Genomic DNA, 15,154 nt, shown 5'->3' with positions numbered 1-15,154 from the left:
AATTTATACCATCAAGCAAGCACAGCACAAATCTTTTTAACATGCCCAATTGTCCGTTTGGTGTTTATTTGTCCCTGTGTACTGTAAATGCTCACGTTCAAGTGCACGCGTTGTGATTTATGTACAAGCGCGTGCATAAATCCAGCTCGGCATTGACTGCCCCCAATCACTGCTAATCAATCAAGCGATGGATCAATCATTGATTGTGGAATGATGGATGTCCAGACTTTTTTTTTGCTCCTTTTCCTTCTGGCCGCGCGCGTGATGTGAACAAAGTGTACCTGTTCGGGTTGCTCCCGCGCGTGCACGCAGCGCCGTGTTGCTGCGTGGACGCGCACCCCGCGTCCACGCTGCTGCTCGTCTCTCTTTCTCCTGCTTTCCTTCCTTCCTTCCCACCTTCCTCGTGCTGCTCCCCAGCCTCCGTCTCCACCCTGCTCCTCTTCCTCGTGCTGCTCCTCTTCCTCCTTCTCTTCCTCTTCCTCCGGTTAGTGTTCTTTTTGTTGTTGGCGAGGCGAGCCGTGATCGCTGCGGCGCTTTCTTCGTGCGCGGGTTGCCTGAAGGCAGGAAGGAAGCAAGGAAGAGCCGAACCATGCACGCCGGTGAGCCTGCTTCGTTTGCCTACCCCCCCAAGAAAAATGACAACCACAAAAATGGTTTTATCATTTGACGGCCGCGCGTGCGTGAGCGGGGTCGCATGCGTGCACGCGCACCCCCAGGTCTTTGTCTGCCGTGCGTTTGGAGGTGTTGCTTTCGTCTCAGAGCTCATAACATCCTCGTTCGGCTAGCCGAGTCTTATATTTGCGGACTTTATTCACTTTATTCTTTTGTTTGTCTTTTTGTTGGCGCCTTTCGCAGCATACTCCAGATGACATTTTCGGCTGATAGAAAAAAAATGTGTGACGCTGCCCATTATTATTTTCAATCCAATACTATTTGCCGTTCGTTATACGCAGATTTTTGCTCTTTGATTGTTGCTATTTAGCGGGGGTCCAGTCCGCCTTTTGTCTGACGAAACGCTTTTCAAATCCCCGGAGAACAAATGATATATAATAAGAAATAGAATAGAAAAACATAGCAGCAGAGGTGTAAGAGCAAGTCAAAGAATTAAGCGGTTGATTGAAGGTTGAGCTCGTTACTTGATGCCACTTTTGTTTGTTTTGTGTGGTGCATCTCTTCCAACAGCCTCACCTCCCCGTGCCTCCTCCCCCGGCATCCTTAAATGACCCCAGGTTGAGGGCACGGGCTCACCCGGAGCGGACCATGGCATGCGGCCCGACCCGGGCAAGCAGCACTGATAATGGGACTGCGGTCCAGGAGCGTGGCGAGTGGCTCAGAGGACCACAGGAAGGACCCCCCGGACCGGCAGTGTGGAGTCGGAGCGGGTGACGACAAGGATGGCGCTCTGCTGGCGGCGGTGGTGGTGGCGGACTACAAGCGGGGCTCACAGGGCACGGCCATCGGGCTGCTGGCCAAGACCCCGCTCAACTACAGCCGTCCCGCCAAGAGGAATAACGCTCGCAAGAGGAGGATCCAAAACCTCATCTACGACGCGCTGGAAAGACCCCGAGGATGGGCGCTCCTCTACCACGCCTTTGTGTAAGTCACACCACCCGACATGTCCGCTATCGCTTTCTGTTTTTATTTTTGTGGGTTTGATTAGGTCCCAACCAGGGACGGCTCAGGTAGTTTTTTTATTTCCCACCCGGTGCTTAAGGGGGGTCTTGACCACTACATAGCGAGGGGCTGAAAAGATAACCGATAAAAATCATTTGGAATGTCAAAAAAAGCTGTTGAGCGGAAGACTTTAATGTCTTTTTCCTCAACTGTGCGCGTGAAAGGTGGCGTCACGCGACGCAGCCTGCTTTGACTTCAACGTGGAAGACGTGTCAAAGATTGCACGCCCGCTCTGCGTCTGATTTAACAGCGGCCGAACGGGCAAATGCCAGCACGATGACACTCGGTCACTGACACTGAGTCAGCCGTCAGCGTACGTCTGGCAGTCGTCCTTCCAAATATGGCCGCCCCACGTGCGGTGCCGTCTGTCGCCACCCGACGCGTGACATCGGTGGCGCCGCCGCAGCCGGCGCACGCAAAACTTCAACCTCGTCTCTTTACGTGTCGTACAGTGCGGCGGGGTCACGGGGTCGTGTTGGGAAGCGCGTGCGCGGCAGCAAACGGCCGACCTTTGACCTCGGGGCGATTGTGATTCCCACTGCGCCGCCACGTGTTCTGAGCCTCGATGGCGGTCAGATCCCATCCTGGTGAGTGCGAGCATGATCTAGTTCATTACAAATGTCACCCGATTCCATCAAGTGGCGTCGTCGATTTAAAGCAAGACATGTGAATTAGTCGATGTCATTTTGAAGTTGTCGACGACTTGAGAAGAAGGCTAAAAATTGACTCCTGAAGTTACACGACTCTTAAAAGCAATGAAATCATTGAAGTACTATAAAAAATGTAGTCGAATCAAAGACTCACATGATTTTTATCAATTATGTGACGGCCGTTCAATAGGTATTTCTCCATCTTTCTTTGAGTCAAAAGTTTTTTTGTGCTGGCTTTGTGGCCAAAATGGCCGCCCTTCTGAGCAGGTGCCCATCACGTGTGCTTGGGATCAATGCGAGCGAGCGAGCGAGGCTGTCGGGAGGCACCGCCGTTGTTTAAGAGCATTGTTAAGGGCCCCTTTGTGGTCGCGGTCGTTTTCATCTAACGCAGGAGTCATTAGCGGTGGCTAATCACACATAGAGAAATTAAACAGATGCCACGGCCGGCCCGGCAGCTGTCCAGCCGATACGTCTGACAGTTTTGGATCGATGGAGGCGATTCGCTTTTTTTTTTTCCAAATTAGCCTTTTTTTTACGTTCCCGTCGGGACCACTTTTTGAAGGCACTAATGTGTGCACAGGAAGTGTCTCCGGTAGGTGGGCTGGCACATTTGCCTTTAGGACAACAACACGCCAGACGACTTGCTATTAATTCAACATGTAGCGTTAGCATGAGCTGCTAATGAAGTTTGAGTATAAGTCATTTTGATAATTAACGGCTAACTGCGTGCTTGGACGTACGCTAATACGCTCAGTGGCCTAGTGGTAGAGTGTCCGCCCTGAGACTGGAAGGTTGTGGGTTCAAACCCCGGCCGGGTCATACCAAAGACTATAAAAATGGGACCCATTGCCTCCCTGCTTGGCACTCAGCATTAAGGGTTGGAATTGGGGGGTTAGATCACCAACTGATTCCCGAGCGCGGCACCGCTGCTGCTCACTGCTCCCCTCTCCCCCAGGGGATGGATTAAAATCACACGGGGATGGGTTAAATGCAGAGGACAAATTTCACCACACCCAGGTGTGTGTGTGACGATCATTGGGACTTTAATCTTTAATCTTTAATCTTTAATACGGCCACGCTGTTGCGTTAGCAGCTTAAAATGGACTATGCCGCCCGACTCTCGGAATAGGTCGAATCACGCGATATTTTTGGATCGACAAATTCAACTGAAAGCGAGTCACGTGACTCTGAGAGCAACTAAGACGATGTCGCTGTAACCACCAAAGCGGCATGACCTTTCCTCCAACTCGACCTGCTAACAAACACGCTAATAGTGCTTCAACGGCGCTTTGCGTCCAATCGTAACGTGGGGTTTTATTTTTGTGCTGAATCGGGTCAGCGGGAGGCCAACGACGACGCCAGATGATGGATTGCGGGAAGGGAGCGCAGTCAAAAGACGGTGACCCATCAAAGGTGAATCGCAGTTCAGCTTTTACCGGGCGCGGCGGAGGCGCCGACATCCGAGCAGCGTAAATCAGCGCCATCCCGAGCTTATAATTTCCGTCTCTGAGGCGATAATTCATTGCAATGGGGAAAAGAGCGACTTTATTGGCACTCAGCACGTGACGTCGTTGATGAGCGGCGCTCTTCACAAACGAGCGTGACGCTTCGCCGCACTTCACATCAAATCTCTTGACGCCCAACCATTTCACGTCCGTCACATCGACAAGTCGCGTGGGGTTTTGCACAATGTCAACTCTTTGTACATCAAATCTTATTTTCCACATCTTTGTGAGACTTCTTTTCAAATCATTTCACTTCATTCGTTTTAATGGCGTCTTTGTTGTTTCGCTTCATTTGATTTCAAGCTGTGCAATAATTTGATGAAGTCATCTTCCATCTTTTTACCTCAAATTATTTTGCTTTGTTGACACCCAAATCTTTTCCTGGCAAAAATTTCATGTGGATTCATTTGATGACATATTTTTAAAATGAAAAACAAAAAGTCGTTAGTTGCATTTCTTAACCGAATAATTTCCACAATCTGCTGCGGTCGTAGTTAAAGTTTTTTTTTTTTCTCGGGTGGTCACGTGTGAGCGTGCGCACGAAGCGCTTTCTACCTTCAAGTGCCTCAATTTGATACTCACAAAGGGCGATCAATACCCCGGTGGGGGGTTGGGGGGGGGGGGGTCTTTGGCAGGACCCCGAGGAGGATTATCTTACAACTGCAGAAAGGAAATCTGCTCTTTGGATGGGCCGCTTGCGTTCACTCGTCGGGATTTCTCCTCTTGTTGGCTTTGCAGTCGCTTCGGACTTTGCTTTTTTTCCGATTCACTTTAGGGTTCTTGGGGCTTTGCTTTGTTTTAGCTTAGTCTTCTTTTTTTTTCAGGAGGCTTCGTCATTCTTGTGTGCAACATTTACAAACTGAATGTCTTTTGATGTTTGCTCTTCAACTTCCACGAATTCATCTCCATCTCGCTCTGTTTTTGATGATAACTCGTTGTCAGTCCAATCGTCTCATGTCCATTTATTTTGATGTCAATATTGGGTTTTGATATTGAACTGAAACCTTGCGAGCTAATTTGAAAATGAAAAAAAAGACGGGCAGAGACGGCGGCAGCGGAGTTTGCGTCGACGCTCGTTTGTTTTGCACCGCTCGCAATCGTCAAGGGTCGAGGACACGGGCGCTTCTGGCGTCCGCACGAAGGTCCTCGGCGTGCGCGATGGGCATCGAATTTCCCGGCACCCCTCCCCCGCCAAGTCGCCGGCCGCTGACTGTGCAATCCCGCGTGAGCGACGCTCATCATTTATTCATCCCCTCAGTTCAACGAAAAAGAAAAAAGAAAAGCCCTCCTAATAGCCTCCGCTTCCTGCCCTCTTCCTGCTTCCTGGACGCTCTGATTGGCTGGCGGGGGAGGCGGACAGATTGCCTTGAAAGGAGACAGACCTCGTCCCTCCCCGTCAAAATCTTGATGGTGCAATCCATCAAGTGCCCTTTCCAAGATATGAGCGAGCGAGCGCCCAGAGACATTGGAATCATTTTGTGCCTGCCAGTCCAAACGACTGAATGGCAAATTGTTTGAAGTTATGTCAAAAGTGGATATTCCATTGGAAGGCCTCTTGTGAGGTGAGCAGCCCAGCAGCAGAGTAGAGATTTTCCTTCCTGTGAGAGGCCAAAGTTGTCCCGGATGATATTAACATACTTGTTTTGCTGTTTAAGGCCAAATCGACATCGCCGCCGCTGCGGCGTGGGTGGGTGGGGGGGTTGTTCTGAAGGGCGATAGAGGACACGACGGGGGGCAGGGGACGACGAGGGCTCAGTAGCTATCGGAGAATGCTGACACCACAAGTTGCATTTATTTGCAAAGGCGCCAATGTTCCCCTTTTTTATGGGACAAGCACTTTTTTTCCTGTGACTGCGATGATGTCACTTCAACTTTTCATTCAAGATTGCAATTAGAAAAAATTGTCAGGCCCTTCTTGGACGCTTCTTTTGATGGCACACCAGCCTGGCTCACACGCTTGCATCCGTCACCACGGCAACCACTGGACTCGTTGCCCGGATTCCCGCTCGGGGTGCGTGCGGGGTTTGGAGCACGCCGCTGTGTCACAGATCGCCCCGTCATGTGACGCTAGCACGTGTGATGCTCGTACATGGAATGCGTCAGCATCAATTTAGCATGGTTACCAGTTTGTGCGTGTATACAGCAGGCAGGATGACACGGTGGTGTACAGCAGAGTCTCAGTTGCCTAGCAACCATGTCTAAAAATGCCCACTAATCAAAAAATGTGGAAGCAGCAGCATCTTCATCCTTATCGGCAACATCTTCATCAGATTATTATTGACGTCATCATACTTTCTTACCGGTCCCCATCATCGCTACCTTCTTTCCACGTGCGGGACACGTCGGCCGTACGTTGAGCTTTGCGTGACGTCCGTCCATCCTGCTGGGAAGGAGGCGAGCCAATCAGATGAAAGCCAGTGTTTCCTCTCTCTCGCAAATGTCTTCGGATGACCTCGGTGGGTTAATTAGCGTCGGGCCGGCTCCTTAATTAGGCTCAAGCGCCTCAGCTGAGCCGCCGCTTGTGCCGTCCTTCAACTTGCCTTCAACTTGACGTGGAGGACACATCAGATGAGTGGCTTCCGATCCGGACTCAGGCCTTTGCGTCTTTTGCTTGCCTCTAGTGGATTTTGCGACGGGTCCCCGACGTCCTTTGACTGTGCCGTGACAGCTCAAAAGCTTGCTGAGACTTTGCTGCTCTGCCCGCTTTTGGCTGCAGCAGCGCCACGTCACTGTGAAGAGTCCCAGAGTGCGCGTGAGCTTGGACTGGTGCTGTGAAGGAAATGTTCTCTTGGTCAAATTTATGACGGGACATGTTACTTCGTTTCCTCCTTTCCGGCTCGGCCGTGGGGTGGAAGACTGAGAAAGGCGGCTCGTCGTCCTTTCGGCCCCTAGCCCGAGTCGGACGACGGTCGCGCGCCTCCTGGGAAATAAAACATTGAGACGTCAATCTGGAGTTGAGGTGTTGGCGGCTTCGCTCTTGTTTAGATTCGTTAGATCAGTGGTCTCCAACCCCCGGAACATTGGAATTATTATTTTTTGACCTGGTGTTCTTCGTGGGAGGGATGACATATGAATAGCTCAAACGTCGTCGCGACGAGGCGGCGGCAGACATGTTTGTTTGTTTACTCCGCACGACGCGGGCGTGCGACGGCAGCCTGTTGCCATGGAAACGAGGCAGACTAGGCACGACCGCTCGCTTTCCTCCCGCCAGGGTATTTTCCCAGAAAAGTGTTGGAAGCGCCCGTTGCCATGGAAACGGGATGCGAGTCTCCTTGTTTATTTGATAAGAGCAGCCTCGTCCGTATGAGTGGCGGGACCGACGACGTCGTAAGCCGGGACGGACGCATTTGATGAAAGGAGCATTTGACTCCTTTTTTTAACATATTCGTTATTGGTCGCACGTTTGGTAGCGAGACTCGCTCTCTCGCTCCCACCATCACTTGACTGAGTTGATTTAAAGGAGTCAAGTCAAAGAGTTGCACGACTTGGTTGTGATAGAAATCAATAACATAATCCAAATAATCCACACAACAGACGATCCGGCTCGCTCGGAGTTTAGGTGAAACTTTCCACGTCCAAGTTGACACAATGAAGGTTTTGCGGATCGATCCCGCCGCCGCCGCCGGCCTCTTCTCGTGGGACGTTGGCGCAACCTGGCAAGGAAACTCATTATCCACCGCCAAGCCCGATTAACTGCCGACTCCCTAACGTGCACTAATGGATGCAATTAGCGCCGCTAATCACGCTCGTTTGTTCGACATCAGTCGGACTGGAAAAACAGAAAGCGCTCCTGTCAGAACTCCGCCGCTCGCTGGGTTAATCCTCCTCTCAGTAACCTATCAGCGGAAAACGGTGAGCCGACGTCGTGTCGCCAAGGGCTGGGTGGCCCAGCTGCTCCGACAAATTCAAGCTTCTTGGTCACCGTACGAAGAATCCCCGCGGATGCATTGCTTTGGGTTTGAGATGGGAGGTCCAAGTGCAAGTCGAGGCGCGTCACGGCCCAGCAGAGTTGTTAGTTTGCGTGTAATTCCACTGCTTACCACTTGATGGCAGCAAACTGAGAAGACGAGCCCGATCGTAATACGCAGCACAGGTGTGGCGCTCTCGCCGTGCACTTTTCCTTCTTGTGGCCTTTTTATCGAAAAAGGGTGAGCGTCAACTTTTGAGGACACTTTGACCAGGTTGTCTCCATTTGATGAGAACTTTGTCAAGGTTTTGCTTCTTTTGCGCTTTCCCGATTCGCTGCGTCTGCAATACGCTTCTTGGATCTCGTCAGTAAATTGCTCATTAGGAATCCTCGTGGGTGGTGGTGGTGGGGGGGGGGTTTAGGGAAGCCTCCCGCGGGCTCTGCGAAGCCGAGCGGATTAATGGCGAGAGCGACAAGAACTTTCTCTCTGTTCTTTTGTTAGAAGGGCGACCTTCAGAAAAGACGAGAGGCTCGCTCGCAGCTGAAGCGCAGAAGTGAGACGACCTTTGCCTTGAACTTTGAGCGAGCGGTGTCACCGAGTGTGTGAGCGCCAACGTCAAATGTAACACACCTGCCCTCTCACCCCCGTTCACAGCTGAGACCTTGCCGCATCAACGAGAATTTTCACTTGCCACCGTTGTAGACATGAATGAATTTGAACAATCAATGTATTGAGAATGGCAAAACAATTGATTACTCAACAACTAATTGAGAAGATCAAGGACCGTTTGAAGGCAAGCGCTTGGCCATTTGCTGAACAGGCAAAATGTCAAGGACCTGTGCATGACATTGAAAAGTCTCTTATTTTCACTTCTACCCTTTCCATAACTTTTGTCCATCTGTATATTCGTGTTTGGATTTTATATTTAGTTTTGACAGAACATGAAACAAATTCCAGAATTCTCAAAAGCAACCAATTCATTCAAGCCACGTTTACGTTTTCCCTCTAAAATGTTTTAGTATTGCTCTGCTGAGTCAGCAAAAAAAACACAACCAGAAACAAGGTTTGCTGAGCCTCATGCAGTACACGCAGAAGTGTGCCGCCCTCTAGTGCTCAAAGGCTAGTCCTACAGATCTTGGTTCAACTCAATTGTGTGTGTGTGTGTGTGTGTGTGTAGATTTCTGATCGTCTTGGGCTGTTTGATTTTGGCCGTGTTGACAACCTTCAAAGAGCATGAGAAGACGTCAGCTCATTGGCTGGTGGTTCTGGTAAGCTTTGGCACACGCACACACACGCACGCACGCACAGATCTGAGCATGTGTGTTTGGCGTTTCCCAGGAGACGTTTGCCATTTTCATCTTTGGGACCGAGTTTGCGTTGCGCATTTGGGCTGCAGGATGTTGCTGTCGTTACAAAGGATGGCGAGGCAGGCTCAAGTTCGCCCGCAAGCCGCTTTGCATGCTGGGTAAGATGCGGGCTTGGGAAGAAGCCAAGGCGAGTTTTGAGATTGATCCCGAGACGGTGTCTCCCTCAGACATCTTTGTTCTGTTGGCCTCGGTGCCGGTGGTGGCGGTGCGTAACCAAGGCAACGTGCTGGCCACGTCCCTGCGCAGCTTGCGCTTCCTGCAGATCCTGCGCATGTTGCGCATGGACCGGCGAGGTGGAACCTGGAAGCTGCTGGGCTCGGCCATCTACGCGCACAGCAAGGTAGGGCGACCGAAATGTGCCCCGGGTGTCCCTCAGCCACATGAATTGACGTTGGCGGCGATGTGTGGCAGGAGCTGATTACAGCCTGGTACATCGGGTTCCTATCGCTGATCCTGGCATCCTTCCTGGTCTACCTTGTGGAGAAAGACGACGTGTCGCCGTCCGAGCGGGACCTCCCCGCCGCGCAGCCCAACGCTCAGGACTTTGACACGTACGCCGACGCGCTGTGGTGGGGGCTGGTAGGTAACCGCCTCGCCTGAGCTGAGGCGTGCCGCGGCGTGGCGAGCGGCCGGCCAATCTCAGCGCTCGCCGCAGATCACGCTGACCACCATCGGCTACGGCGACAAGACGCCAAAGACGTGGGCGGGGAGACTTCTGGCCGGGACCTTCGCATTGATCGGCGTCTCCTTCTTCGCTCTGCCTGCCGTGCGTAGCCTCCGCTGTTGACCTCCAGCACCACGCCGTGGTTTTGTTCCATCGACGATATCACCTTCATGGTTGATGTTGACGATACCTCGCCGATTTTACCGTGTCACATTGATGATGATGATGATGATGACGCCACGTTCTCGTTGACGACATCGCTGTGCTGTCACACTGCCGATGCAGGGTATCCTGGGTTCCGGTCTGGCCCTGAAGGTCCAGGAGCAGCACAGACAGAAGCACTTTGAGAAAAGACGCCATCCGGCCGCTGGGCTCATCCAGGTGAGAGAGGAGGAGATCCCAACCGCCGCCGCCATTTGATTGGTCCACTTAGCGCTGCATACGCGTGCGTCTTTCGCAGTCGGCGTGGCGCTACTATTCCACCAATCCAATCAGGGAAGACCTCATTGCCACTTGGCGGTTCTACGAGACCATCATCTCACTCCCGTGCTTCAGGTGGCTTGCATTGCGCTCACGACACACACACACACACACAATCATGGCACTTTGCTAGGCAATCGTCCCAAATCGAATAAAAAACAAAGTAAAACAAAACATTTTCAAAAAAATATCAAACAAAACATTTACACTCACTGTGCTTCTTAAACATAAACAAAACTATAGTCTGGTTTGTAACCATGACGACGGGTATGTGCTCCAGCAGCCAGAAGATGACGCTGATGGAGCGCGTGCGCCTGCCCAACGCACGACCGGCCATGGCGGTGGCGGCGAGTAAGAAGATGGCGGCCGAAGCGCTGGAGGAGAGCCCCTCCAAGCCGGCCGGGTTCAGCAATCGCGAACGCTTCCGTACCGCCTTCCGCATGCGGGCAGCCACGCTGCGCCAGAGCTCCGAAGGTACGTCGAAGCCAAGTGACGCCGCTCGACAAAGTTGAGCGCCGCTGACGGGAACCGAAACCTGCTGTAGATGCGACGCTTGGGGAGGCGGTGCTGGAGGTGCGCGGCTTCCCGCCCGACATCCTGCTGGAGGAGTCCATCCCCACGCTCAAGCTGGCCATCAGGGCCGTCAGGTTGGCGTGTCCGCCGCCGCTTTTCCTTACTTTGCGTGTTGTGGGCCGAGTACGCTGAGCCATGTTGTGGGCACGCCCGGCAGGATCATGACCTTCCTGCTCAACAAGAAGCGCTTCAAGGAGACGCTGCGGCCTTACGACGTCAAGGATGTGATCGAGCAGTACTCAGCCGGACATCTGGACATGCTCTGCAGGATCAAGTACCTCCAGACCAGGTGAGCAAAAGCTGAGCAAGTCAATTGCAACACTTTGTTCTTGGGTGCACACTTCAACAATGCGTTTCAAATCAAGCAAATGTTGACAAGGCTCCTTCGTGGTGGTCTTCTTTCAGGATCGATATGATTCTGGCACCCGGAGCTCCCCTTACCCCCAAGCCCAAGAAACCTGTCAAGCCTCCCTCCAATTACGCCAGCGGCCAGTCGCCCAGGTGGGCCCCCTCCCCAACCTCGATTTTGCCATCCCAACACCAATGCAAGGTCAAAGGTGAACGGCCGTGTTGTGTGCCTTGCAGGCACGAGTCCTTCTTGTCCAAAGGCCCCCCTGTGGCAGGAACCGAGGACCAGAGCATGATGGCGAGATTTGTGCGCGTGGAGCGGCAGGTGAGCAACCATTCATCTCCTCTCCCAGGAGAGCTCAGTGGTGCCGCTTAGTGCTGCTATGACTTTTTTACGATATTTGTGTACCTCACAAAATCAAACACGAGAGAGCAACAAGGCGCCTGAGTACAGGACACATGCCGCTGGTCTCAACGTGGTCTTGATTTCATCCTCAATATTGCTTCAGGTGGAGGACATGGAGAAGAAGTTGGACTTCCTGGTGGACATGCACATCCAGCGCAGTGAGCACCTGCACGTGGACTCGGCAGGCGCTGCCCACATGACCCTGGAGCCCCCACACCCCCTGGCAGGTGGAGACGCCCGCCGGCTCGTCCCCAACTCCGGCGAGGGTTTTCCGCAAAGGCTGCGGTACCCGGCCGCCGTCGAGGCGGGACCGGCCGGCAGGGGAGGCGGGCGCGCTCAGCCCCGAGAGCCCGTGTACACGGCGCGCCCCACCGTGCTGCCCATCAGCTCTCTGCAGGACTTGTCGGGGGGGTGCGGCAGGACCACGGGGGGACCCGGCGGTGGCGAGTCGCCGTTGTCGCTGCTGTCGATGAACCACGAGGAGCTGGAGCACTCGCCCAGCGGCTTCAGCTTCTCCAGCAGCGAGCGCCACGGGGAGGAGGTGGCCGGGGCCGGAGGCCGTGGGACCGGCGCCGGGGCCAAGGAGGGTGACCGGACCCGACCCAGACCCGTCTACCTGGCGGAGGGCGAGACGGACACGGACACGGACCCCTTTACACCCAGTGGGGGGCCGCTGCCCCTCTCTTCCACGGGCGAGGGGCTGGGTGACGATGTGTGGAGTACACCGCCCTGAGCGGGGAGGCGGCGCCCGCCAACTCAAAACCTTTAATCCGAACCACGCCTCCGCACTCGAAGCCTTCCGAGGATGTCGGCCACCGTGTCGACAATGTTGCGACATTTTCTCCCGAGAATTCCCGGGAAAATATTTTGCAACTGTAGTATCCAGTGATGTCATCGGTGATGATGTCACGACACGGGTGGGACTGTGGAGAAGGCAGCTTTACGCCGCTGCATGTGACGCACGGTGACTGGCGCGGATGCCGGATGACGTCACGCCTGCTGTGCCGTTCAAAAAGCAACACCTTCGCACATGTCACACATACTACCTGACCTGACCTGACCTGACCTGACCTGACCTGACCTGACCTGTATGTACGCCACATGTACAGACGGCGCCTCCGCAAAGTATTCACGGCACTTGGTCCAAAATGCCTTGATCAGCTTGCTTCCACTGCTATGAATCCCACTTGAGGTCATTTTGATGAAGGCTGTGGCATTGCAAAATGGCAAAGAAGCTGTGACTGCTTCGCAGATGCGCACAACACATATCTCCACGTCACGCATGTACATAACACATATGTACACCACGACACTTTAGTTTGCATGCATGCATGCTAGAGCGCCATCTAGTGGCCATACTCAACCAAAAGTTTCACATGGGTGCGTGTGTTTTGTTGACAGTTTGTCACGCCGACAAGTGGGCAGAGTGATTGACAGCTTCCGAGTGTTAGTCCATGTGATGTCCAACGTGCCAAAATACAAATTTATTTTATTTAATTTTACGACTTTTGATTGATCCCGGTGGGACGTCGCTACGACAAAAAGCCATCAGAAGCAACACGCAAAACACAAAGAAATCAGTGAAATTTAATATTTTGTGGAGATTTTCTAATGATGAAAAAGTATTTTCTAAAAGACTTTCACGCCTTTTTAGTGTGTCGTCTTGTCATGCGACCGGCGACACACTTTGGGTGCCAACGACATTGGCGGGAAGTCAGAGGCGGGTCCTCACTCGGTAGCCTTCGTCATCGTAATAATCGTAAATTATTTCAAATAAGTTATCAAGTTTGATGAACGTAACAGGAATTGATCTTTGCCAATGTATTTATGTTTCATAATGCAGCTTTGCAGTGCGCACGCACGCACACACACGTACACACATTTTTGTAATGATTTATTTTTTGATTTATTTACATTATGCAACTTTTCTTTTTACAGCATCGGGCTGATCAGTTAGCATGAGCTACCGTGTCATGTGATCATCACAATGAGACGCCGAGCATCCAGTAAAATCCTTAGTTATAGTTTTGTTTTTTTTTAACTGCTGAAACAACTGCATTTACTTTGACACTCTGCAATGATCATCTTTTGCTAATGGTGGCCACACCGTTTTAGTTGTATTTTCTTGAGATCTGAAACAATTTTACAAATTGTAAAATTGTTTTTTTGAAACCTTTTGCGCACGGTGAACACTTGAATGTTTGTCAACGCTCCGTCATGTATCAGCAAATGTAAATTTGTCATTTGAAAATGTCCTCTCGTCGTTCCTTATGTCTGTTTCACTAATAGGATGAAAACGGTCGTCCTCATTTGAATATTCATGAGATGCTTTTGCGGTTTCAAGCGTGCTAGGTGAATGTCACTCCTGAAGGTTCTGCCCAATCTGATTGGTTTTCTGCCGATTAACACTCCATGTTTGGACGCACACTGCAAGTTCTGCTGGACAACAGTCCAAATTGTCCTATTTATACGCACATAAAAAAAAGCCATAAAAAATTCAGGTTGTCTATTGAGCGTGTGTACGTATAAAAAAAAGCGAATGTGTGTGTGTTGTCGGTTCTGATCCAAACGTGAGCTGAAACCTTTTGGACCTTTTCATCGCCACCAATGATTTGTGCCTTGGCCTTTCCCGATTCATTGTTTCCTTCGTGTGTGTGTGCATGTGTGTGTGTTGGTGGACGGCTGCCAAGTCGCGTCACAACATTGCTGTGTGAGAAGCACAAAATTCAAGTGTACACAAAAACATCTTCAATAGTGACAGCATATAACCTACTCTATGTATCTTCACATCTACTCTGACAGCCAGTAAACAATGCTAAGCTAAGCTAACAAGCATAATAGCCAATAACCATAATATCTCTATATAGCTTCTAGTGTGCATGTGAACGCGCACTTTGATAAGACGAGTGGGTTGCTATGATCACTGGGTAACCGTGCCAAACGAAACGATTCCTAGCTCGAGCAAGTACTTGCATGCGGCAACCACGCAACGTGCCGCCGCACACTTTCGAGGCCCGAAGAAAGTCTGTGAGCGACTTGGCGGCGGCTCCTTTAGTTTCAACGTTAAGATAAGTGACCTTCACATGTCCCCCCAAACCTTTTTGTTCATCAGATGCAAATATGCAAATCATTGTCGTCACTATTTCACTTTTTTTTTTTTTTTTTTTTTTTTAATGGACCATTCTCTTTTCAAGTGCACAACCTATTAAGAATAAAACTCTCAAATGACAACAAGCTTGCGTGCTGTTCTTGCCAGGTCACAGAGCCCATTGGCGGAGCTACTGGTGGCCAATTTTTGGAGAGGCTGCTCGCTGCAGAACCACTGGGTGGCGCTGCCCCAGAAACAATCCAGCGAAGAAGAGAGAGACGTCATGGGAGGAAATTGCTGCTCGATGCGCAAGTTTGAATGAACTATTTCATTGATGTAACATCTAACCATTAGATCGTAGCATAGTTATGAATTTAAGTAGGAATGAAAACTTATTTTCGTTTAGATGGAATTCAACAGGAGGAAGAAATGACTTGGACGCAGCTCAAAATGAAACAAAAACATTAGTCAAAAAGGTAAGGCATGTTTTG

The 15,154-nt window shown here is 51.4% G+C and overlaps 1 protein-coding gene across 1 annotated transcript; it reads left to right on the top strand.

The window, feature by feature from the left end:
* The first annotated feature begins 321 nt into the window (after window positions 1-321).
* Window positions 322-14,809, top strand: kcnq3 (potassium voltage-gated channel, KQT-like subfamily, member 3). Its single transcript, XM_037275208.1, has 15 exons — window positions 322-599; window positions 1,183-1,596; window positions 8,915-9,005; window positions 9,076-9,202; window positions 9,272-9,444; window positions 9,516-9,683; window positions 9,760-9,870; window positions 10,054-10,149; window positions 10,229-10,323; window positions 10,529-10,722; window positions 10,793-10,895; window positions 10,979-11,110; window positions 11,227-11,322; window positions 11,407-11,494; window positions 11,679-14,809. The coding sequence occupies exons 2-15, from the start codon at window positions 1,298-1,300 to the stop codon at window positions 12,306-12,308; spliced, it is 2,403 nt and encodes an 800-aa protein (XP_037131103.1). The 5' UTR covers window positions 322-599; window positions 1,183-1,297; the 3' UTR covers window positions 12,309-14,809.
* Window positions 14,810-15,154: the final 345 nt, after the last annotated feature.

Source organism: Syngnathus acus, chromosome 17 (assembly GCF_901709675.1).
Source record: "Syngnathus acus chromosome 17, fSynAcu1.2, whole genome shotgun sequence".
Taxonomy (NCBI): Eukaryota; Metazoa; Chordata; class Actinopteri; order Syngnathiformes; family Syngnathidae; genus Syngnathus; species Syngnathus acus.
Note: the sequence above shows the minus strand (reverse complement) of the source record. Positions and strands in the feature narration are given on the sequence as shown.

Excerpts from the sequence above, each read along its gene's own strand:
- kcnq3 (XM_037275208.1), top strand. The coding sequence starts at position 1,298 with ATGGGACTGCGGTCCAGGAGCGTGGCGAGTGGCTCAGAGGACCACAGG. Across the intron at positions 9,871-10,053 it reads CCTTCTTCGCTCTGCCTGCC|GGTATCCTGGGTTCCGGTCT; the intron begins GTGCGTAGCCTC and ends CTGCCGATGCAG. Across the intron at positions 11,495-11,678 it reads TTGTGCGCGTGGAGCGGCAG|GTGGAGGACATGGAGAAGAA; the intron begins GTGAGCAACCAT and ends ATATTGCTTCAG.